We start from the raw sequence: 24,884 nt of genomic DNA, 5'->3' as shown, positions 1-24,884 counted from the left end.
CATTTCATAGACATTTTGTCATCGCTTTTTAGGCTTTCTAGCAGTGAAACACCTAGCTACCTATGGCAAGGTTGACCAGGAAGAAAGTTGTTTGACAGTGTTTGTGTTTCCATTGCTTTTATTTTTTAATTAGTTATTCCCTTATTGAACTTACTTCAAGTATGCCTTTCTTTGCCACCTCCACATAACTAAAATTTTATGATCGACTCTCAGCAATGAATTCAACTCTCTGTAAGAGTTAGAGTAACTGGAGGAGAAAAAGCAATCATAAACACTGTATTAAAAAAGATCTTGAAAAGAGTTTACTGAATTTCCTAAAGAATGTGCAGTGCCTTGAAGCCTTTTTGTTCTTGGCTGTGCTGCCCAATAAATGTAGGGTGAATGTGTTTAAGTGGGAAAAAGTTATACATACAATAAAGAGGAAATATACAGGACTATTGCATTCCGGGGGTGATTGAGTCTTATAGCTAACTTTCAGTAATACAAAAGGATAAGTGTTCAGAAGACATTTGAGAAGGAAAATACCCTTTCTGGCCTTGTTTTTACCAGATCTGTAGCACAACTAATTCAACCTTAAAGGCAGTATTATAAAGGCATGCACATACAAGAAAGCGCTGTCATTTTAAAAGCTTTGGTTGCTGGTTTAAGGGGGGAAAAAACCGTAACTGTATATTTGGGATGTTCATTTAGGTTTTAAGGCTATGTTGCACTTCCGTTGGGTACGTACGTTGTACATGTGCATGGGTTCACAGAGTAGCTTATTGCCTGAAACTTCATCTTTGAAGTCATGCTTCGGTACTAGAAATGTTAAAATGCAGTTTATTGCTGCAGGTTTTTTGTAGATTCATTTCCCAATTGGCTCTTTATTCATTTTCCCTGTCATTCAGGAATCCAGCACTGATAGAGAACAGGATCTGTTGTACAAGAATCAGTTACTACAAGATGAGATTGCTATGCTAAGGCTAGAACTCACTCAAGTAAGACTTAGGCACCAGGAGGAACAAGGAAAATATTTCAAGGAAAATGAGACCTTGAAAGAAAAAAATGAAGCTCTCAAAAAGGAACTTAAACTGCACAAGGAAGCATTAAGACAAATGTTTTTTCAGTTCAACGCGGAGCTGGACTTAGTAAAGAGAGAATCTGCAGTGCTGACTTCCAAACTTGAGCAGACAAACAAAAGCAAAGACAGACTAGAGACAGAAATTGAGTCATTGCGTTCCTCCCTGAACGCTGCAGTTCAAGAACTTAAACTTCATTTGTCATCAAAAAGCAATGCTGAACGAAGATTTCCCAGAGAACGTGATGAATGCCTTTGCTTGCAAGTCGAGCTCCATCGTGACCTCTCTGACGTGCAAGAAACCAACAAGAGCTTGTCTCTGCAGCTGTGTAAAGCTAAAAGCAAAGCTAATAGGCTAGAAAATGAGCTTCACCAGTTGAAGCAAATGCTCGGAGAAAAAGCTTTGCTTTTAGAAATGACAAAAAAGAATTAAGTCAAGGCCAGTGTCGGGCAAAGGAATGTGATCATGCTCGACAACTTGAGAAAGATCCAGTAAGCAAACTTGTAATAAAACAGGAGTCCCTGCAGGAGCGATTGGCCCAGCTCCAGAGTGAAAACCTTCTTACTCCATCAGCAATGGGAAGAGATGCAGAACAAGAGGATCATGAAAGAAAAAATAGCGGATTATGGGCAGGAGCGTTTTAATGACATTTTCAACAAACTTAGAGCTGATACAGAAAAGCAAGTTTATCTAATAGAAGAGCGAAACAAGGATTTAAATGCCAAGCGTACTGATTTAAGGGAACAAGTCTTTAAATACGAGACTGACGTAGTAGAAAGACAGGTAAAGTATATGCGTAGAAAGAACAATTTAAAGTTTGTCCGTTCTTGAAATTAGTTTGTTCCTCCAATGTATCCGGTGTAAGTTACATGCATGGGACCAAAGAATACTCATTTGTTCTGGTTTGTTATGTTTCCCTCGGAATTGCGGAAAGTTTTGGCAACGGGGATATTAGTCCTCAGATCTAAGCAGAGAACAGAAAAAAGGTATCCAAGTCTAAGCTTTGATCAAGAAAGGTGATTCTTCTCTAGAACTTTTTTCCATCTATTTTCCTTAGTCCATGTTATGCCCTATAGAATAGTCTAAAGTATTTGATGGTTTTGATGTAAGTATTGCACAGATGACCTGAATGAGAGTGGTATAAAAGGAGGAACCATCCAATACACGAGGGCTGAGAAATGAAGATACAGAGAAGTGAAGTGGTTGGGGCTAGATTTATATGAAGCTTCTATAGAGGGGAAAAAAGAGGTTCTCTGTAAGCTGCTGTCAAGATTGAAGAGTATTAGTAATGTCCAGCTGTTGATTTCTGTATGTGTTTTGAGGGTTCTGAGGGGCCTGCCTGTTCCTCAAAGTTCATGTCAGACGGTGACCTTAAGCTTTCTCTTCTATGATGTGTAGCCACACTCCAGCAGTACTGTCAATCATTGTAAACTGTGACTTGCTTTGTATTCTTACTACCAAAATAATGGGTTCCTTTTGAAGATCATGTGAGAGAGTGTGTGTGTGTTATATGTATATAGCTATATATATATAATGAGCTATCCAGATTTTTGTAAACCTAATCTATCAGTATTTCTAAAACGAGCTGAGTAAGAAGACTACAAGAGGATGTGATTCAACATACCCTTAAAGTGTATCTCAAAGGAGCTTTCAGATATTTGTATTCATTTAATTGTATTTGTATAGTGAAGAAACAGAAGAAAGAACAATCTAACACAAAGTCCTGCCTTCAGTCACCGGAGTAATATTTGCAGTCATACTGTGGCTCTTAGATCACAACAGATTTCTTTGGGTTTTGTTAGGCAAAAAATACCCGATTGCAGTGTGTTCCTGTGTATTGTTCAAGGAAGAACAATACCTGAGCCTTTTTTATGTGTTAGGAAACAGAAATCCTCATGAACAGCTGCTGATAGTCAAAGGTGCTCAGCTGAGAAAGATGACGAGAGGTCATCATCTGTGCAGATGCCTGCTGGTGGCAGGCAAAATCTCATACTTTTGGGTTCAATCTAGACAGGTCTAACCGTATAACAAAATAAGTTAAAGGCGTACTTCATGTTCTTAGAACTTTCTTCATGCTAATTTAACTGTTTCGTTAGGGCATGTTTGGACAACTGCAGCAGGAGCTTGCTGCTGCACTTAAAAAGCAATCTATGCCAGAAGCTTCACTTGAAGTTACTACACGCTACCACAGTGACCTGGAGAGAGACAAGCTGCGCTTGCAAAAGGAGTTGGAAAAAAAGGTGAAAACTAAGGTAGTTAATGTCTGTAACTATATGAATAAATCTGAGCGTAGCTGTTGAAAGCAGGAGCGAATGTTGTCCTTTTGCAGCACCTTTTGCAGTGTTCTTACGAAAACTGAAGTATAGAGGGAACCAGAGGAGCTTTGCAGGAAAGCTGTAGGGTGATTCTGTGTGTGTGTGCATGTCATCTTATCCCCCAAAGTTGTAACCTCATCCTGTCGCTTCTAGAGTATTCCTTCTTCCCACCAGCTCCAGCTGCTGTTCTTGGTTATGGTTCCTAAGGTGTGTTTTACACTCCACACCAACCTTGGCCATAGGTCTTGGATGGGTGGAGGAGAGCTTAGGCCTGTTTCTGTGTAAGTTACTGCATTCTCCTGCGCTCTTGTCTTTTCCGGCCACCTTACTTTTTCTTCTGCCACTGTTGCTTTCACAGACGCAGAAGCAGAACATGCTGGCTCTGACATCCAAGGACTTGCACAGCACGTGGGAGGAGCACTTGAAGTCAAGATCCCACCTTGAAGAGCGCGTTGCTCAGCTGGACGAGGAGAAGGCTGAACTGTTGCAACAGGTGAGCCCAGAAAATTCTCCGGGCACCGAGCCAATACCCAGGAGAACCACATGCACCTTCTGGTCAGGTTCTTACATATCATTGTTTTCTGTTATCCCTGCCATTCAGGCTGCGAGTACCTTATCGTTTGGGGGTCATGGAGGAAGCAAATAAAAGCTAGATGGGTATCCTTGTGTAAGTTCTGGAGTGGCTCTGTTGGGAAGAGTTCCCAGTGTGGTTTGCTATCAGTTGAGCACATCGAGCAAGGCCACAGTTCCCAGTTCTTCCTTGGATTTTGTGTGGTCATCTTCTGACCCCTTGGTTTCTGGGCAGGTTTAAAATGCTTGATGTTTCCAGTGCGTGTGTGGAGGAGCTGCTGTATGTTTTCAGCGTAGCGGGAGCTTAAAAGCCTTGCCGAAAAACATACTGAAGGAATGCTGGGTAAATGAACGAGTGCTTGGGAAACAAGCAGCGCCTGCCAGTTGCCAAGGGACAGCCTTCCCCTTTTCTCCTTTTCTGTAGAGGGAAAATGGAAGTACAAAGTCAAAACAGCTGCCAGCTCTCCTCTGGTGTGGCTGAGAAAACACCAAGAGGAGGAAAACCAGCATGTGGCTAAGTAAATGGCCACACAGAAGAGGTGGAGGTAATGGCCGAGGGGAATAAAATGTTGAAGAACTCCAAAAGATCAGATTCCTCCACAAGCCCCTGCCTGCTGGTTGCTGGAAGATCCCATGAAAGCTTTGGATGGATCCATGTTCTCCCATGAAGTGCATACCTACGTAATCCCTACTATGAGCAGAGGCACTGCCAAAAGTGTTCTCCAGCATCTTTTCCACCTGTTATGTCTAGAAGAGGATGGCCTTTGCTTCAGCGAGGGCATCTGTTTCTGTAGTTACGTTTTGGTCTGTTTGATGTGAAACCTGAAGGGATGGAATATCCTCAGGAATTCCGTCCCATGGCATTCTGTGGAACGTGGCTAACGGATAGAGACGTCCGGCAGCTTCTCTGTGGAGAGCGCTAGATGCACAGACTGTACCTAGGTATTTTTCCTGTGCTCTGTGTGTGTGATAAATCTTTCTTTTCTCTTTTGAAAGTGCGAGAGTGAAAGAAAGGAAGTGAAGAAGCTGGTAGAGTTGAAACGCCCAGCTGAACTACGTCTGGCCCAAGAAATGAAAAGAAACCTTGATCTGCAGAAAGACTGTAAGAGGGACGGCTTTTTAGCGTGGTGAAGAGGTATCCGTGCGTAGAAGTCATGTTTTATTAAACTTTAGTGTAAAAATAGGTGTACCTAACTGTGAGCAGATGCCGGCCTCGTGTTAGTTCTTGCAAGGTACTTCTGTACACCAGCCCCTAGTTTTCACTAGCTGCCAAAACAACTGCAGGTGCAGGTTGCCCTGCAGTTCTCCTGGGAAAAAGGGAGTCTTTCATTCCTCTTTTCAGGTGAAATCTGGACTCTCCAAGTGTATGTGACACAGGAATACTGGTTTTTCCTGGTAATTCCTAGTGTGTCAAGTACATTAAAGATAAAGCAAGCGGTGTCTGTGCTGTTTACATGAGAGTATGTGAAAAAGTCCAGTTTTGTTCCTTTGCTTCATTGTTTTCATGACTAGTTTGCTGTGCAGGTTGAAGAGGCTGCTGAGCAGAGCTATGAAGGAACTAAGGGTGTATGAGGAGAGAGGGGGACTGTCCCAGCTTAATTTGCAGGGAGAAGTGAAGAACAGGTATTCTGAAGTGGTCAATGAAATTGGCAGATTAAGAACAAAGGTGAGCTTTGCTTTGTTTGGGTTATTGTGGTGTTTTTTCTTGTGAAACCTTTGTTCTTTCTTTATACTTCTTTTCATATTGTTGACTTTTTTTCTTGGCTGTATTTCTGAAATTATTTGGCTGTTTTTTGATGTTCCTTCTATGGTCACAGTAGTAGGCGACTGTAATACTGATGTAGCTCTTAGGGGTAAAGACGGAAGTGTTACGTACACAGCAGTATCTGCGAGGGCACATCAGGGGTAGGCTGTCCTGCAGAGGAAGGGCAAAGCAAGAGCCACAGCAAGGCTGGCAGGGTCTGTGACCACACAGGCCAGGGATCAGCCCCACAGGCCCTCACCAAGAAGAGCAGAAGAGTTCTGGGGACAGTAAGCAGAGTGCGCCAAGAGTGCAGATCACCAGGCCGGTCCATAGGGATGGGCAGGTCTGCAGTCCTACTGGGCCGTCACGTCCATGGGTGAGGGTCAGGGCTGAGAGCAGTGAAGGCCCAGCACAGGCCTGGCTGCAGCTTGAGGCCGTGGCAGCATCGTCGGGCTCCGACGGATGCATTCCCTCTCGGAAGAGAGGGGAGTAACGCCACCATCACTCGGAACAGCTCTGTGCAGTTGGCCTTGCCCAAGGTCACCCCCTGAAGGCTGTCTCGGGCACGAGTTGAGCAGGAGGCAGGTGGGGGTTTGCTTTTCGGAATGGTGTCTTTGCTTCCCAGGGCACAATGCAGTGTGAGGTGGTGCGGAAGAAACCCTGTAACTTGTTGCTTACTAGTAGCTGACTCAGTCCGTCTTTCCCTTGTCATGGAGGCCCAGAAGTAGAGTTCCCAGAAGTGCTTCTGAGGTTGCTCTGGGTGATAGATTCTAGTTTTTAATTTTGCATCCTTTCTGTCTAATAATAAACAAACAGTTCCTGTTGTGCCCTTAACACTATATCCACAGGACCCATCAGCACTCCCTTATCTTCCAAGCCTGAAACTGAATTTCAGCCCAGGCAGCTACCAAAGTCCCTACCAACTAAAACTGGGTAATCACGGGGGGGTTTAATACCATTCTGAAACATTTGACATTGCACAGGAACTGTAGGGTCTCCTGGTCTTGGCTGGGGAATGACCTGTAAAAAACCCAAGTTTTTGTGGCTGAGCATGCGTGCACTTGAAAAAGGACTAGAGAAGAAATACTTCCTCCTGGAAAGAGCATAGAGATGGATTGTGTTTACTCTGTATTGCCACCTTGTAAATAAATTCCTGCCTTTCTTCTAATGTTTGGAAGAAAACAAATACACCCAATTAAAAAATGCATTTTGCTCTCCATTCCCCCATTAAATGGTCAGACTGATTACAGAGGTGCTCTTGAAATGGCTGCTGCTCATAGCCATTTCCCAAAACTCATAGAATTCAGGTTTTGCAACCTGAATTTACTTGGCTGTGTTTTCAACAAAAGTCTTTTTTCTGTCTTTTTAAAATTATTATTTATTATAGCTTTTCCTTCTAGGGATCACGTCTACAATAACAGAACGCTGCTAATACACTGAGGATCAGCTAAGGAAAGTGACTGTACATCAGCCACTTTGGTCGGCGAGAACACTGCCAGAGCGAACAGGCTTGATAAAGCTGTGAAGGCTCATTCCAGAAAGCAAAATGAAGGTTTTAGGAGCTGTACCATTATTAGCGATGAAGAAAAAGAAGGTATTTCAAAGGGCTGAATCTTCTCCCTAAAAAGTGGTACCAGATTCCTGTCCTGTTGTCATCAATATTTTCACTGCTAATCACAGTGAAGTGTGTCCCTCTCTCTGATTGAGGATTTCTTTCCCATCTCTCCGTTTTTCACAAACTCATTGGCAAGAGACAGTTTCTAATAGGAAGAAGTGTGTTGCCAAGGTGTTCCATGAGTCAAACCATCTAGGGTATACTGGACTGTGACATCACCCCAAAACCTTATGGTACTTATAATAAGGTTTCACCACGCTGAACTACCTAGCGGCATCACCGCAGCAGTAGAATAGGAGGATGGTTCCCAACTTATCTACACCAAAGGCGTGACCTGTCTTTTGATTTCTGGACCACGTTTCCATACCCTCAGTGCGCGTTTGTGTTCTTTTGTGGCAGTGCCAGCTCGGCCACATTTACTGGAAAGTAACTTTCTGACCCTGTCATGGCAAGGCAGGTAACTAGATGGTGCCTACAGCCCCCCCCAGCCCCCCTCCCGCTATATTAACCCTTGCTGTTTGTTCCTTTGGCATCCATTTGCCCAGGGCTAACGATGGCACACAAGCAGGACTGCTCAACAAGCTAGGAGGCAAATTGCTCGCAGAGCTGTTTTGGCCATAACTCCCTGACGAGATGCCCTTGCCCTGAACGACAAGCGCTTCCCAGTTTGAGCCATTTGCTTTTAAAACCGACTCGCCCGAGCCCCCCAGCGTGCTCGCAGCGCGGGCCCCGCCGGGGCCAGCGGGGAGCTGCTGCTGCCCGGTACGCCGGCACCCCCCGGGCTTCCCGGCAGCGGCCCGAGTGCTCTGCGGGGGGCGCAGCGCCGCCGCCACCCGCCGCGCCTCTCGCTGCCCCCGGCCCCGCTCGGCAGCGCCGCGGCCGGGCACCGCGCAGGAGCCGCCGGCCACCGCGGGGCAGGAAGTGACGTCACTCGCGCTGGACACGCGCCGGAGCAGACCCCGCCCCCGCCAGCAGAGCCCGCCGGCCGTTTAACCGCCGCGCTCGCCGCTGAGGGAGGCGCTGTCCGCCGCTGCCGCGCTGAGGAGCAGCCTGTGCGCTCGGCTTCCCGCCCTCTGGTGGTTCGCTCCGTAGACAGCCGTACCGGGCCGCTGCCCGGGGCCCCGACCCCCCGATCCCCCTGCCCCGGGGGCCCCCCCCGATCCCCCGTCCCTGCCCCGGGGGCCCCCCCCCGATCCCCCGTCCCTGCCCCGGGGGCCCCCCCCCGATCCCCCGTCCCTGCCCCGGGGGCCCCCCCCCGATCCCCCGTCCCTGCCCCGGGGGCCCCCCCCCGATCCCCCGTCCCTGCCCCGGGGGCCCCCCCCCGATCCCCCGTCCCTGCCCCGGGGGCCCCCCCCCGATCCCCCGTCCCTGCCCCGGGGGCCCCCCCCCCGATCCCCCGTCCCTGCCCCGGGGCCCCCCCCCCGATCCCCCGATCCCCCTGCCCCGGGGGCCCCCCCCCCGATCCCCCGTCCCTGCCCCGGGGGCCCCCCCCCGATCCCCCGTCCCTGCCCCGGGGGCCCCCCCCCGATCCCCCGTCCCTGCCCCGGGGGCCCCCCCCCGATCCCCCGTCCCTGCCCCGGGGGCCCCCCCCCGATCCCCCGTCCCTGCCCCGGGGGCCCCCCCCCGATCCCCCGTCCCTGCCCCGGGGGCCCCCCCCGATCCCCCGTCCCTGCCCCGGCCCACCGGCTGCCTCCCGCCGTCCCTTCCCTGAGGCGGGACCGTGCCCGCGCCCCTGCCGCGGGATGAAGAGGTTTTTCGGGTTCTGGAGGAAGAAGAAGGGGCAGCCGGCAGCGTCCGGCAGCGCCGCCAAGCCCTTCCCCACCGGTGCCTACGAGCTCCGGCTGCAGGAGCTGGGCAAGCTGCACCGTGCGGCCGCCCGTGGCGACCTGGGTCAGGTGCGGCAGAGACTGAAGAAATGCGGCATCGACGAGCGGGACACGGCGGAGCGGTAAGCGGCGGGGGGCAGCAGCGCCGGGCGGTGCTGGGGCGGGGTGCGGGGGGGTTGCGGGCAGCGCCGGGACCCGCAGGTGCAGCTGCAGCCGCCGGCAGCTCAAGGGCGCTGGGAGCGAACGGCAGCATCGCTGCGGGGAGCCTCAGCCTGGGCGGGGAGCCAGGCCTGTGCTGCCAGGAGCCCTTGGAGTCGGCCGAGCATCCCCCGTCTTGCCCCGGCCCCCTCCGTGCCCTCGTTCCCGGGGGTGCTGCCTTGCCTGGGGGCGCAGGAGCGGCAGGGGGCCGGCAGCAGCCTGGCCGGGGGGGTTGCAGAAGGAGCCTCAGGGCCATTCTCCAGGCTCGCTTGGAAGGCAGAGTGCATGCACCTCCGAGGCCTCGGCGTGCGGGGTTAGTAGTTGAGCTGAGCAAGCTGCACTGCCTCAGCTGGAGTAAAAGAGGGTAAGCACTGCGTTTAGGAAAGGGTAAATGTGCTGTGTATTGGTGCTGTGTGGACGGTTGCCTGATGTGCCTTTTGTGACTGTGATGTTGCAGCCAAAGCAACATCAGTCTGATTTTAGGTGGCAGTTACTTTGCTGTTTGCTCTGTGGCCTTGGTACAGCTAATTAGTGCCTTGGATTGGAAAATCTGGGCAGTGCCATGCAGAGGGAGCTGCTGCTTCTGGCAGGTGGTGTGATGTGTGCTTTTGAGTCAAGCACAGCAAGTACTTGGCAGTTATATTTTAGGGAGAAGCCCTGGGCTGCAGCATAGCTCCTCATGATCCACCGTAAGCATAAGGGAATCAGCTGAAGTTTTTGGGTCTTGGATGTGTCGAGCTGTTAATGCCTTTTCTGAAAAGACTCTGAGTCAAAACATCCATGACATTCAGAGGAGATGCTGGTTTAATCGGAGTACTTCAGCATCCTGGGCTGTCTTTTTCTGAAGACTGGACTTTTGCCAGCCAGCTAGCTTATTGCCCTGAAAACACCTGAAACTGTCTAGATTTGTAGGAAGGCGATGAAGAGTGCAGCCAGTCAGCACGTGGGCTGTGTGCCTGAGTGTTGCCAGCCAGTATTTGTTTATGCAGCTGCAGGTGGGGGATGCCATTTAAGGTGGCTTGAGTGCACTTTTGTGCATAATTCAGCTGCCAGAGTCAAGGTGCCCGATGGCATTTATGGAAATAGTTCGGAAAGTTTCTCTCTTTTTCTTCTTACTGCTTCCTGATTCAGTCAGCAGTCAGTCACCAGCTCTTAGCAGACCCTGGTACGAAATTTCGCTAGTTTTTGCGTTTCAAGTTCATCTTGTCTAGAAAGCTTCTTTTCCTCTGAAGGGTTTCCTTCTGTGTGCCAGGCAATTATCAGTGTTATAAGAGGACAAATACAGTCACAAACTGTAAAAAACCAAGCCGGGGGCGGGGGGGGGAGAGGGAGGGAAGAAAGAAAAGGCAGCATACTATGATGAGCACGGTGGTGGTTTTGCCGTGATAATGCCCAGTGCTGAAAAGCGAGGCTGAGAGCAATTTGGTGGCCAGAGCCTGCCTACTTGCTGCAGCCACTGCCCTCTGTACCAGCCATGAGGGTTGCAAGGCCACCTGTGCCCTCTTAGTGCTTGTGGGTGTGATGTGTGTTGTGAGTGACCACCAGATGCAGTTGCGTTTCAGGGCTTCGTGTTGGAAGACTTGGTATCATTGGAAATAGAGGTGAAGAATAGGAAATAATGCAAAGTAACGGCAACAATGTGTGCATTGGTTGTATGAATATCTCAGGTTTGCTGCTCAGGATTTCCAAAAGCAAAATCCTGCACCAGGAGCATGGCAAGGATCACACCAACAGGTTCCTTCCATAAAGTGGGTCCTGTAGCCCATAAGACCTCCCGAAAGTACGCTTGATACAGCATCAGTTAGGAGCAGGCAGCTTTCAGAGGTGGTCTAGCAAAACCTTCAGCCTCACTGACAGAGACGGGCACAACTCTGTAGTTGGAAGCACTGTGGGCACAATGCCAGCTAGTCATGGATCCTGGGTCAGAGCTCATCGCTAAGGGAGATTGACCCTGTCAGCTGCCTGTCAGACTGAACTCCAGCGCTTTCATTGCTTGGCTTGTAGCTGCTGGGTTGTCGGCTCAAGGGCCATTCAAAGTGTGTACTGCCAGCCTGCTGTTTCCCAGTGGGGTTGTTTCGTGGCTGCTCAGGCATCAGCAGTTCTCTTCTACTCTGTAGGTGATCAGCGTAGCAGCAGCAGGAGCAGGAACAGAATCTGGGCAGTGTCCCCAGGGCTGGGTGGCAGAAGAACTTCGGTGTTACTGGAGGCCTCTTGCAGGGACAGGCAACCCTGAGCACTGGTGTTCTCTGCCAGCCTGTTCCCTGAAGTGGATCTTCTGTGGAGCACAGCAGGCCTCGCTCCAAGCAGAGCCGTCTCCTGTTGACAGACTGAGAGGCTTGGTTGAGGAGGACAGCAACAAGTCCAAGTTTTCTGAAGGCTTTTCTGTTTGCAGAACTGATAGTGACTACTTGACGTCTGTCATGCTTCCTAGTGGTTGGTAGTAGCAGCTTTCAGATGATTGTGGACTCCTTCATAACCAGTTCTGGTTAGCTTTCAGATAATCTCAGTCAGTCGTTTCTTCAGAGATGAAGAATCCCGCATGTTTCCATGGGAATTTCTCAAAAAGTGGTGGTAGTTGCTCTTGAGCTACTCCTCTGTCAGTGCTCCAGTCTGTTCCCTGTCTGTAGCAAGACATTCCAAATTCTTTGAAGTTTTCTGTATTTCTCTCATCCTCATCTTTGTTGCAGTGGAGGAGGATGTCAGCTGCCCTGTAGCAAGTATCTGTGTTACAGATTACTGTGTTTCTGCATCACCTGCCACTGCATTTGTGTACCTCTCCCTTTCCATTCCCCCTTAGCCAGGGAGCTGTTGTGCTCCTGTCTCAGCAAGGTACCCAAACAATTGCAAGGCTAGTTGAGCTTTCCTAAATACAGAGAAGGACCTACCTGCAGCGATGTGGTTCAGAACCAGTGCTGGTGTTCCCCTCAGTTCTTGAGGAACTGTGGGATTGTTACTGCATCGCCTTCAAGGGAGGAAGGTCCCAGCTGTTTTCTAGCTTGTCTTCTGCTCTGTTGGGACAGGTGTCCTGCAGAGCAGCAGGTGCTTTGCTTTTGCACAGAGTGAAGCTTGTGCTGATTTGTGCCTCTGATTTAGGGGGAAACACATGCAAGGACTTTCTGGGCAATTTCTTTCAGTATAAGTAGGCTGGTTAATTGACATCAGACCTAAGATGTTCTGTGGTTTGAAGGAGGGGTTTTTTGTTTGTTTTTTTTTCCTCTGGCAAGGCTTTAACTTGAAGAAAAGAGTTTCATTTTCTTATGCTGGTCATGTATTATGGAAACACAGTATTCCCTCCCTGGAGAGGACTTCCTCTGTAGTGGGCTTATTATGACTATCGTAGTTACACGTATCTGAAGGGTCGGGTATTACTTTCCTGTACTCAGGCTTACAGTGTTCTGCTGTCTGGTTTGCTGCATGTAATGGGGGGCACTTTGGTGCAAGTGAGTACTTGGTTTTGTTGCAGTAGTAAGCAAGCTAGAGAAAAAGCAGAAATCCTCGAAGTGCAGGGAAACGCTAATACTCTTTATATAAAGCCCATCTACATCTCTGAGACACTTCTGGCACGTGAATAATCCTAGAACTTAGAGGGTTGCTTGCCATAGTTCTCAGATTCCCAAGCTTTGGTCTTTTTTGCTGTGCCACAGGTGTAGTCCTGCTGGAGGCAGTGACCACCACCTGGGCACGGGAATCTGTGCAGATTAAGTTCTAGAGTGAAGGAAATGGCAGCTTACTAAGCAGATGCTGCGGAGGGGTTTTGCTGGCCAGTCTCGGGTGTTTGGTGCGCAACTGCTGTTACTGGTAACGGAATGAGAAATCTTTTCTTAAGCTTGCTTTGTGCAAAGTGAAACTTGTGGTCATAACAATTTACCACAGCCTGAAATTATTTCTCTAGTTGTCTGTTTGTGCTAATTTAATATGTTTAACTTTTAGGACACCTCTGCATCTCGCTTCTGCGAATGGCCATGTGAATGTTGTTACATATCTCATAGAAAACAAGTGTAAACTAAACCTTACTGACAGTGACAACAGATCACCACTGATGAAGGTATGTGGAATATGTTATGCTTGTCAACTGTGCATTAAATGAGAGGTGGCTGGAAGGATTCTTTACACAGCTCTGTGTAGAAGCATGCATGTTGTAATCAGCGTGGAATAGGCATATGTTAGCTCAGCTTTGAAGGTGCTCTTATTTTCCAGCATTGGGAAGCTGGGGCAATTGTAACAGAGTGCTGGCAGTTCTTCCTTTTTTGCGTGTTGTTCCCAGGCTGTACAGTGCCAGCAAGAAGAATGTGTAGCTATTCTGCTAGAGCACGGTGCCAGCCCCCATCTGGCGGATGCTGACGGCAACACTGCCCTTCACCTTGCTGTCCGATCTCCTAATACAACCGTAGCGGGGCTGTTACTTGAGCATAATGCCAATATTGATGCTCGGAATAAGGTAAATTTTTGTATTTGTTGAAGAAGTTCTTTCAAAAAGTTGTACTAGTATTTCTCTTGTAGGGTTTTTTTTCTTTTATTTTTAAATGTATTTATCTGTCCTTTCAGGAGGGAAACACTCCGCTTATTCTTGCTATCTCTGAACGTCATGAAGATATAGCAGAGTTTCTTCTGCAGAGAGGAGCTGATGTGCATGCTCGAGATCACTGTGAAAGGTGAGTGGTTTGTCAAAACTCTGCATGGGTCTCTTTAGTATTCTTTAGGTTGGATTAATCAGAGGCATGAGAGTGAGCTCTGAAAAAACCCGGGGAGCCACATAGCAGCTATTTCTGTGTGACTTGTGAAAGCACATCTGCGCTTGGCTGTTGTCATACCTCAGTGGGTGCTTTCCTCGTTGAGGATTACAAGAAGGCATTGTCTGTGGTGGCCCTTCTGGCAGGAAACATGCTGTTAGCTCAGCAGCACTGCCTCAATTTGAAAAAACATCTCCTGCATAGTGGCGTAGTTTGTACGTGAGTGTTGTCTATGTGGAAGCTTTGTCTGAAGATTGAACGTTTGCTTGTTTTGACTCCCTCTTGCATTTTATGGTTGCTCTTAATATTTAATGAAAACTGCTTTTTCTTTTGCTCATTCAGTAATGAGGAAAGTAGTTTTTGAGAGCAAACAGGAATAAAAATAATTACAGTGTCTGTGTCAAATGATCTACTTCATAACATATTTTTGGTGTTTCAGAACCCCACTTATGACTGCAGCATCTGGTGGACAGCTTAATTTAATAAAAGTTCTTCTTCGATATGGTGCTGATCTTTTCCATAAAGACAGTAACGGATGGACAGCTGAGGATTATGCTGTTACTCATGGATATTCTAGGTAAATTTTTGACTTTATTGTTAGAATAGGTTGTCAGTTGTCAGTGTGGCTTTTGAATGTTTTTGGTAATAGCAGCAAGGTTTAATGGTGTGTTGAAAGCTTCAGGACAGACAGTGCTCGGTGACGTCTTCTGATACGTATTGTTCCCTGTGTCTACTATTAATCTGGATGTTGAAGAAAATTTCCGCCCCGAATTGTCTGTTAGATGTCAAGTTTTGATGCTAAACTTGCACCTGCCTAATACAAACTCTAAAACATGTCTGCATCCTACAGTTACCCAGAGGTAGAATGTGGCAAACTGAAATGCATGTCAGTCCTCTCCTCAGACCAGCACCATTGTCCTTACTGACTTCCACTACAATGAGCAGGAACTACCAGCCTTTTCTTTCAGAGATCTAACATATCCCTTTTGTTAAAATCTTAAGCAGTTTCACCCCTCTTATGGATAGCTTTGTACCTGTGCGTATCCCTTCTCTAAGGTGGTTATGTGTGCTTAACAGCTAGGCTGAAAATACTGTGCCGAGCTGGAGCTAATAGCTTCATAGGTGTGGATATGCACCTCTAGAGTGAACGTGACTGTAGTGAATATTGAAGTAGGTAGTAGCCGTGCAGTAAGTTCTGTGTGTATTACTCTCAGTGAATGCATACAAGTATATGAATTCCTACGGCTATGAATACGTGTAGGGTGGATAAGTGGCTGTTAACTGTTCTATTAAACTGTATAAGCAAGTATGTGGTTGTTTTTACCGAATACGTTTCTTCTCTTTCCCTATATAGTCTTTGTACACAACTGGTGGCATACGCATTCTGGGGAGACAGAGACGAAGGTGGTGCACAAGGCGACACAGTACCTGGCATTCCTCACCGGGCCAGAGCTGCTGGCTTGACGTTGGGTGCACCTGCTGTGGACAGAGGAGGTAGGATCTTTAATCACGCAGGAGCTCACGAGGAAAATCACTGTGGCCTTTTCTTTAGGGGGTTTGTGTTGTCAGCGCTCGCTGTGTTCGCCGTTGACTTTAGGGGAGGCATCAGGTGGAGTAGCACAAGAAGCTTTGTGAATATGCTGACTTGTTGCTGGTTGGAGGTGCTTCTTGTCAGGGGTGAGGACAGCTGCGGTTTGTGTGCTACGGGCCCACGTACGGGGTTGTTGCGTTCTGCCTGCCAGATTGCCCATCTGTCTAGGTTTTCATACCGAGAGAGAAGGGGGACAGGGAAGGAACTAGGTGAGTGGTTTTGGGTTTGGGGTGTGTACTTGTACCTGTAGATGGCCATTCAGATTGTGAAAACAAATTGCAAAAGGTTCATCCTGAGTAGTTGTTCATCTTCCTGTGGTTGGGAAGCAACAGATGAGTTAGCAGGACTGTACATGTCTTGTTGATTTCCACTGAGTTTGTGCAGTGGTGTTTTAATATTAATAGTTTCACCTGCACTAAGCTGCTTTTAGTGAGTTGTCTTATTTCTCAGCATCAGTTACGGTTGTTTCTGTGTAGGTGCTGTAGAGACATACTTAGGAAAAATCGTCTTGGAAAAGTCACTTGGTTAGAAACAATAATGCAACTTCTGTGTGTACTGTATCTTCATGGACATAGTTTGATTCCAGTAAAAATAAATAACACTTCTACTTCCAGTAATTTTATGAAATAAACGTTAAAAAGTCCATATTAACTTGTGATCCAGAAAAAAAATTGAATTGCCTTGTTATCAAAAAATTAGCTCCTTCAGTGAGTTCATTTTAAATTAAAAAAACCAACCAAACAACTCCTTAATGTTTAAGATCCAGTCTATGCTTATGAGCTCATATAGCCCTAGAGGAATCTTAGAAAACTAATCTTTTAATATAGATCGAACTTCTTGTACTTTACATCTCAGGCCCTACAGTGGGAAGTTCTATCCTTTCTGGTTTTTTTAAGGGTGTTACATCAGAACTTTGTGGCAAATGGGCAGCAGACAGTGTTCAAACACAGTTTATTACTCCTTTTTTAAATATGTCGTGAAATACGAGCAAAACATGGGCTATTTTTCCGAGTTCACTTTTCCCAGATAGGGGAATTTAATTTAGAGCCAAACTTTGTTCCTTTGACTTAGGACTAGTTATTTTGATCTAGTCAGCGATGTGTAAAGTTTCTTGATAGACTGAAGGAAGATGCGGAGGTTTTTATATTTTATTTTATTTTTGGAAAGGGCTTGGTACAGGTAGTTTAATCAACAAAATGTTGCTTTTACCCAAACAGCACTCTGTGGCTGCCTCCTGTGCACATAGATAATTGCTGTGGTACCACATTGTGATGACTGACAGGCCCGGGTTATTTTAAAATATGTGGCTTGAAGAATAATACTGTTGTGTGATTCCAAAATTGATATGCCCTCAGGGAAATAGGGGTTCTTGAACCAAGTGATTTGCTCGGTTCCTTGAAGACAGTAATACTACTAGCATAAGTCCACAATGTTATGGGAAATCCTCACTTGAAGAGGCATAGTAAGTGTGAAGAGCATATTTATGTGGGTTAAGGACTTGGGAAGAGAAAGTGTGCTGTGTTCTCAAACTGTTCATAGTAGGGCTTGTTTTTCTTGAGTAGTACGAATCTTTTTCTCCTTGTGCTCAGTCTCCTGGAAAATGACCCCGGCCTGCTGAGTGAGAGGGATTAGTAGCATGCAGGGAACACTTGGTGGCATTGATTCTGCGGTCTCTTGCTTGCACCCACAAAGCACAGGTCCTGCATCCTGAGTCCCTTTGACAGGCTGCAGTAAAAGCTTTGAAGCCCCTGTTAGAGGAGAAGCTAGACTGATCTTGAGACAACGGAGGAATACCCACTTTGAATTCTTTGTTTTAATCTTGCTCTTCATTCCTATTTTTCTGGGATCTTCAATGTAGTCCTTCCTCCTTTTGCTACTTTTGCACTTGTTGAACATTGTTCAAAATACTCGCCTCTAGTGAGCAAGTCGGTATATTTAAGAAGTTGGCTCATGCTTATTTGAGTGTATACTTTTTGTCAGAACACGAACCTTTTTGTTGATTACAGACAGACTTGCAAAAACCTCCAAATGAATGGCTTCCACCTCTAGCATATCGAATGACAGACTTTTCAGATTTGAAGTTGAAATTTCTTTGGCAAAAAGTAATTATGCATTTTTTCTAAAAGCGAGGGTTCAGATTTCTAGTATGTCTTCAGTGGCAGCTTTTTTTAGCTGCTGCACTGCGTATTGGTGTATTGTTCCTACAGAAACCATTGGTTTTTCGTCATAGAGCTCTTGGAAAAGAAACGAGTGCTTCAGTGTGCTTTATATCTGCTGTATCACCTTTTAAGAAAATTGAGAAATGGAGAAGGAATGAGAAACAATCTTGAGGTCCTTTTTTTCACTCTTACGTGTGTGTTTTTGATAGGAGTCCTCTTGCCACGTCCATTCCATGTATTTGTGGTAACATCAATATAAGCAGGACTCCCTGTTGCTCTGAGGCAAATGTTATGGCCTTGTCACACAGACGTTTGGTGTTGGGTAGCTGCAATAACAGAACCACACCATTCTTACTAAGTAGGATGGGTAGAGCAGGCAGATGGTGATTTGTATTCTAAAGCTTCTGTTCCACAACATAGACACGCGTACACACACAAGCACACATGCATGACACTCACAGCAGTCAGTGCACCCGTTCTGGTCCAGTTGTGGCCTGCCCTATAGCCCTGGGGGAACAGGGTATTCACTCTGACTGCTTGTCATGCCTGCGTTCTGGCTGGTGGCGTAGCTTCTCTCTGTGAACAGTTCAGCATGGTCAAATCAATATATGCAGGGCTTTTACCTCAAACTGAGGTAGGAGGGGGCTGTGTCTGCATCAGGCACCATCTGACACAACTGGCTAGCATATCTCCAAAGTTTGTTGGCACCTACAGATTTTTGGGATGCTTAGACGGAGGGATTTTAAGTGTGCTGTATGTATAAAACACTCTACAAATACGAAGGAATTGCATTGGTAGTCAGTGCTGGGCAAGGACTAGTCAAGCTGAGAGAAATGCAAAGTTGGCAGGACAGTAAACTGCCAAGAATCTGTTTCGGTGTTTCAAAATATTGGAATATATGTTTTCTACAATGGAGCAAGTAAATGAAGTTACAGTGTTTGACACTGTCCCTTAAGAGTAGAGTTCTGTAGGTTGTGATAGGTTTGGCTTCTGCTTCTTGTAACTGTAGAGTAGGCTGATGGTCACAGTACATTCTCCCATTGCTACAGCTTTGTTAATGTACTGGTTAGGTTTTCTGCATTTCTGGGAATTCACATTTATTCTGGTGTCCTTGTTTGGTCTGTCCTTGACATGGCTTTCCCTAAATGGATATAGGAATGCCACAATCTCCTAGCCAGACATCAAGAACAGGAAAACCAAAGAAAGGTATTCTATACAGTAGCATTTCAACTGTGAAACATGTTGCGTGATGTACAAATACTAACACACCTGTGATGTTTATTATCTTGGAGGTCTCTATTCTGATGGTTTTGGTTTTATAAATTAGGTTTGAGAGCAGGCTTGGGGTGCTTTTTGTTGGCATGTTTTGCACAGGTCCTTTATTACTGAATTGAGTGATTGCTTTGTGTCATTAGTGATAGTAAATAATATTATTAAAAAAAAAAACTCTTCTGTTACTCCAAAATGAAAATGGACTTCAATTAAAGTAGAAACAAGTGATCCCTAGATACTACTTTTCTAGATCCCACTTCTACGGTAGGGCATCAAGATCTGTCTGAAAACTATCTCATAAACTTTCTCTCTTGCTTTTTAAAGGAGAATGGGAACTGGTTTTGATCATTGCTTGAAGTTACTATACATGGAAAGCAAAAGTTCAGATAACTTACTCAACATGATATGCCCTTTGTTTTCTTTTCCTTTTAATGATTTTGTCTAAGACCTCGGTTTGGCTCTCATCATACAACTTTATAGAAGGCTACCAATCTCCTATTTATAAGCAACTTCATTTTGTGATGATAGTTAACGAGAACTAATTATCGAGGACTTGAGGAGTGCTGAAATAGATACGATGTGGAGGCTCTATTTGTTTTTTTCCTTTCTGTCCTGGGAATTGAAGAGGCCTTTTATTTCATCTTAGTTGTTGATAATTGAGAGGTTTTCGCACTCTTCAGGCTGGATTCCTAGAGTTCAGGTTTCTTTAGTGCATCAGTGGTGTGCTAGAGTGCGCTATGGTTGAGTTTGCAACATGTGCATCTGGGCCACGCTGCCGTTCAGAGGGATCTTGACAAGCTGGGTAAATGGGCTGTCAGGCCTGTCTTAACAGAATTCAGCAAGGGCAGATGCCAAGTCCTGCACATGGAAAGGAACAACCATTTGCTACAGCACGTGCTGGAGAGCTGCTTTGCTGGGAATAGCCAGAGGGTCTTGGCAGAAAGTGAGCTGAGAATGAGCCAGCAGGGTGCCCTGCCGGCTGAGAGGGTTAACGGTGTCCTGGGCGGTATGAAGAGCAGCGTAGCCAGGAGACTGAGGGAGGGGATTGTACGCTGCTACCTGGCAGTCCCTGGCTTGTGTCCAGCTCCCTGGGTATAATTTTGAGCCCCCAGTGCAAGAGAGAGTGGTCTTTCATCCGTGAGCGAGTTCGGTGGAGGGCCATCAAACTTTGCCAGGAGCAGGACTACTTGCCTTTTGGGGAGAGACTGGGGGAACTGGGCTTGTTCAGTGTAGAGAGGAGATGACTTTGAAGGGGACCCAGCAGCAGCTTGCAGCACGTGTGAGGAGAAGCCGGAGACAGGTGCCTCCCAGTGGTGCGTGACAGGAAGCAAAGGTACAAGAGGCATAAATGGAAACAAGAGAATTTCTAATGGAATGTGGGCAGCTTCACCATGGTGAGAACAGTAAAACAGAGAGGTTGTGCAGTCTCCCTCCTTGAATGGTTCAAGATCAGACTGGAAAATTCCTGTGAGCCTAGTCTGACCTCAGAGCTGAGTCCACTTTGAGGAGGCGGTTGGCTGAGAGACTTGCCGAGGTCCCTTGTGACCTGATTTATCCTGTGATCCTGTGTGCCAGTTGCTTTCTTAATTGATGAAAGCTTGGAGCGTAGTGTAGATTGCCCTGGTTACGCCTGTCTTGCCTGTTGACTATCCTTTTTGGTGCAGCATAGAGACCTGCTGGGGATTTTTCTACCTGAGGATAGGCATTAGATCTTGGTTATGCTTTTTGATGTTTTTTACCTTTTCAGGATAACCTGTAAGTGGGTAGAGCACCAGCTAGTAGAGTATATAAACCAGTAAAATCTCTGTCAACAGTGTGTGCTTGTGTGTGCAGTATGAGTACTTCAGCAGTTCATTTATTTACTGTCTTGCTAAAGCACCAGTATTTTGTTAACTGTTTATTAACGTAGCCTATTCATGCTATGCTGGGCTTTTTTTAGTTTAGAGGTAGTTCTTAAACTTTTAGGTATAAAAGTTCAAAGGAGATATAACTCTAGTCTTTTTTGTTTTGTCAATTCAGTGTGACTTGAAAAAGCAGTTGTTTGGAAAAGCATTCATTCATTCATGCTGTCTTACGTAAAGTTGACTCCCCAAAGTTTCATTCTGCTATGACATGTAGAGTTGTCCAGGTTAAATGTTTGTATGTGCTGGTTGGTTTTTAGCATGCCAAATCTAATTTCAACATGTCAATTAATGTTTGAACAGCAACAGACGACTTGTCGCAAGGAGACTCAATCGGGTAAGACTTTAAACATACCCAGCACATACCTGAGGAATGATTGGAGAGACGCAGTACTCAATTTGCTTTACTTTTTAAGAAGCTTGGAGAAAGAGGGGAGCGATGTCAGTTGGCGTGCTTCTGAGGAAGAGCTCGATTTTTCTCCCAAGGTATGGTGTATTTACAGTAAATGTCCTGTAAAAATAAGTGATCTGAAGGCAAGTTTTCTGGGGGATTGAAAGAAACTACAGTTCTAGCCAATATTGTTTTCTCCTTAGAAGCAGTCTCTGACCTGCCAGCCTTTTTTCTGCTGTGAGTTTTTCCTAAAAGACCTGTAGCTGTGGCAGAGCATGCAGCAGATTTGTGGTTTGAGGCAAAAGAGCCATAGGCGACGAGATAAACCCCCACAGTTTTGTTTGTTCTTGGTCATTTGAGTCAGATTTTAAGTTTATAAGTTACTAATATAACCTGCTCTGTTCTTCCTCAAACACTGTTAATGTTTCCTGTAGATTTCGTGATAGAATCCTAACTGATAAAGGGCACTTTTTAATGAAGATGTACTGAAATTCTTCATCACCTAGTTCTCCTCTCCTCCTCCTCAGGTTACTCAAGAGTGCTCAGCGGATGAGTTACTCAAACGGGTCATCTTTTTTTCTTCTATTGAGATGGCATTCTGTGCTTGCATGTAATCTCACACTGCATGTTTTCCCTCTTTTTTTTTTTTTTTTTTTTGAATATGCTTAGGCAGTATTCTTTTTGTCAGCTACAAGCTCTCAGGCCTATTTTTTTTTTTGCTAGTGTTCTGAAGAGTTATTAACTTCTGCAGTGATGTCTGGAGCATCAGTTCTGTTGCTCTGGGATTCTGCAGCGATGGGGAACCGGTGTTCTAATTCAACCTACTCTGCAATACTGGAGATGCAAGCATGTTTAGTTTTAACATGATTTCATTTTCTTGCACTGATTTAAATATAAATTATGCATTTTTTGGGCATGTTTTTGAAATTTCAGGATATTCTGGTGAGTGTACTTGCAGGGACTAATTAACGCAGTAAGTCTAGGGTTCTTAACAGTTACTTCCCTTGTGCACACTTGCAAGTAAGCATCCAGAAGCTGCGATCTTAAATATAACTGAATTTTACTGAAGTACTACACATATTAAACCCAGATTTTTTAGAACTGCTATGCATGTAACCATAGTTTTGGGCACAATTTTCAGAAGGGTGCCTGCACGGTATTTTGGGGGGTGAAATACTCACTGAATTGCATACGTGAGGAGTGTTTTTGTACTTAGAAGTACAGGATGGAGCCAGCACCTGACCATTATCAAAAGGACAGCCTGATGACATTTAGTGTTCAAGATTTGATGTGAACAAAAGATTTGTTGTTGTCGTTAGTGGTTTTTTTTAAAAAAATAATTGTTTTTTGGCTTCTTTATTTACAGAAGCTGCAGAAGCCAAACTTGACATTCTTAATGAATGTTTCCCAGCAGTTCAGGAAAAACAGTAAGCTATTTGGAAAAGATTGCATAGTATGCTAATATATAAAAGTAGATTTGCTAAGTCGTTTTTTAAACATTTCTTTTCCTATGGTAAATGAGAAAAGTAGCATTTTGAAAACACAGCACTTAGTCACTTCAGAAAACATAAGTCATGTTGTTAAAACGAAGCTATTAATCCCCTCCTAAGCCTTTGTCCCTGGCCAAGTCCTTCCTCCATCCTGCCCATCCTTGACTTGGTTCCTTTTCCAGACATTCCCAGATTACTCCATTAATCTGGTAACATGCCTGTTGCCATTTCCATAACTCCTTTTGTTGTTTTGACATAACTGCCATGTCTCCAAAGACGGTGAATAATGAAGTATCTTGCAAGTCGGTACCAAAGCAAACTGTCTTTCAAAATCTAAATAATTTGCAAGATAAACAAGAAAGTTGGAACAAGAAAAGCATGATTCGGGTGAAGTTTCACAGAAATGATGACTCTGAGATGACAAACTGGAAAAAAGAGACACCTCAGCTTCTCTCAGATAGTTGTGGTCTTAAGGAGAAAAAGTCAAGCTTCAGTAATGGCTTTGAAAGTGATAATAGTTCTTTGTCAGCAGGAAAAAAACCAATGCTTGAAAGTCAAAGACCAAACTCTGTCTTTCTTGAACATGTGGATGATGAAGATACAGAAGAAGAGCAATGTGAAGTAGATAATAAAGTGTGTGAAGCGCTGAAACAAGGAAGTGAACACTTGTGCTTGAATAGGCATGAAGAAAACGTAAGAGCAGCATTTCACTCGAGCACCAAAGTAAGTTATATAAGGATGATTCAATCACAAAGGTATTTTCTAAGGGTAATAAAGGTAAGAACCAAAAGGTAAACTGGATTTCTGTTAATACTTCACGTATATCCATCTTTTGATCTTCCTTTTTTTATATTAGAAAATGCCTTTACTCCTAGCCAAAGCAGTTTCTTAGGTATAAGAACAGCGTTGGGCAGTATTTTCAATATTTTTTTAATTGGTTGCAGTGGTTTTGCAGGAAAACAAATAGGCAGTATAATTTTTCTGAAATAAATTCAGTTTTTCTCAGCTGTATGTACAGTTTTTTATCTGTCAAGATTTATTGCCATTTAGTAAAATACCTGGTGTGATGGCTGAAAGTGAGGAACCAACAAGTTTGAGTCAGATTGAGAGCAGGAAGTTAGTGATTTTCCTGGAGCAAAGTAGAGGAAAAGGAGCGTGTTCCAAAACAATGTAACTGAAATGAAAGCTAGAGTTAGGCTGACAGGAAGAATTGCTTCTCAGGAGCTTTGCAGAGCCAGGGCTAATGACTTAGGGCTAATGTCATTGCTGTCTCCTCAGAGATTCCCATGGAAAAACTGAAGGTGTTGTAAAACAAAGCTCGACAAAGTTTCCCTGTTGTCTTACACAGGAAAAGCATTTTTAAAGTTGTCGATGGGTGGCTAAGAAGGTGCTTGTTTCTGCTATTTCCAGCTGTTTGGTCAATCTCTTCTAGGAAAAATCACCTGAACGGGAAGAAGAGGAGAAGGAGCAGGAAAAGGAAAACACTGGTGAAGAGCTACGAACTGCAGTTGTTGAGGGTGTGAAAAATTCTATTTGTAATGATAGCCATCAAGTCCACAGTGCTTCCAAAGACGACACTGGTGAGAGAAGTGAGTTAGTGAATACTGCTCCCAGTTCTTCCTCTATAAATATTAATGCACAGTAAATGAACTGAAATGGTGCTTGACTTCTGAAACAGTAAGTTTTTCCCTTGCCTGTGAACCCTAGTGGGCATTGGCAAGGAGGAAAGTAGCTTTTGTTCCTTTTCGTTCGTTCCTGAAGAACAAATTGTGGCCTTGGATTCCAAACGATGCTAAATGGAGCAGGTGTCATTCTTGGTTTTGTTGCTGTGTTCTCCCTGAAGCGATCAGAACAAAACGCACGGTTGAAAAAGAGGAGGATTAGAGAGTCTTGGTGTGACAGTAGTATTCCCCTTTCTGGCCCGTGCTGTCAGACTGAAAAGTTGTGATTGCTCTTGGCTGAAGCCTGGGAAAGATTTGAGTCAATCTGAGAGAAAGCTGTTCTGTTCCAGTGCCTCACCTTGT

General features: G+C 45.5%; 1 protein-coding gene across 1 annotated transcript in view; it reads left to right on the top strand.

The window, feature by feature from the left end:
* The first annotated feature begins 8,931 nt into the window (after positions 1-8,931).
* Positions 8,932-24,884, top strand: part of LOC130143364 (ankyrin repeat domain-containing protein 26-like) — a 63,328-nt gene continuing 47,375 nt past the window's right edge. Inside the window, 12 exon segments of the mRNA XM_056326057.1 lie at positions 8,932-9,250; positions 13,257-13,371; positions 13,591-13,764; positions 13,872-13,978; positions 14,496-14,633; positions 15,411-15,550; positions 18,962-19,012; positions 21,283-21,316; positions 21,396-21,465; positions 22,737-22,797; positions 23,390-23,583; positions 24,293-24,449. Coding sequence (XP_056182032.1) covers positions 9,045-9,250; positions 13,257-13,371; positions 13,591-13,764; positions 13,872-13,978; positions 14,496-14,633; positions 15,411-15,550; positions 18,962-19,012; positions 21,283-21,316; positions 21,396-21,465; positions 22,737-22,797; positions 23,390-23,583; positions 24,293-24,449 — 1,447 coding nt within the window. The 5' untranslated portion in view covers positions 8,932-9,044.

This window comes from Falco biarmicus, unplaced genomic scaffold (genome assembly GCF_023638135.1).
Source record: "Falco biarmicus isolate bFalBia1 unplaced genomic scaffold, bFalBia1.pri scaffold_27, whole genome shotgun sequence".
Lineage (NCBI taxonomy): Eukaryota > Metazoa > Chordata > Aves > Falconiformes > Falconidae > Falco > Falco biarmicus.
This window is presented reverse-complemented; position numbering and strand designations above follow the sequence as displayed.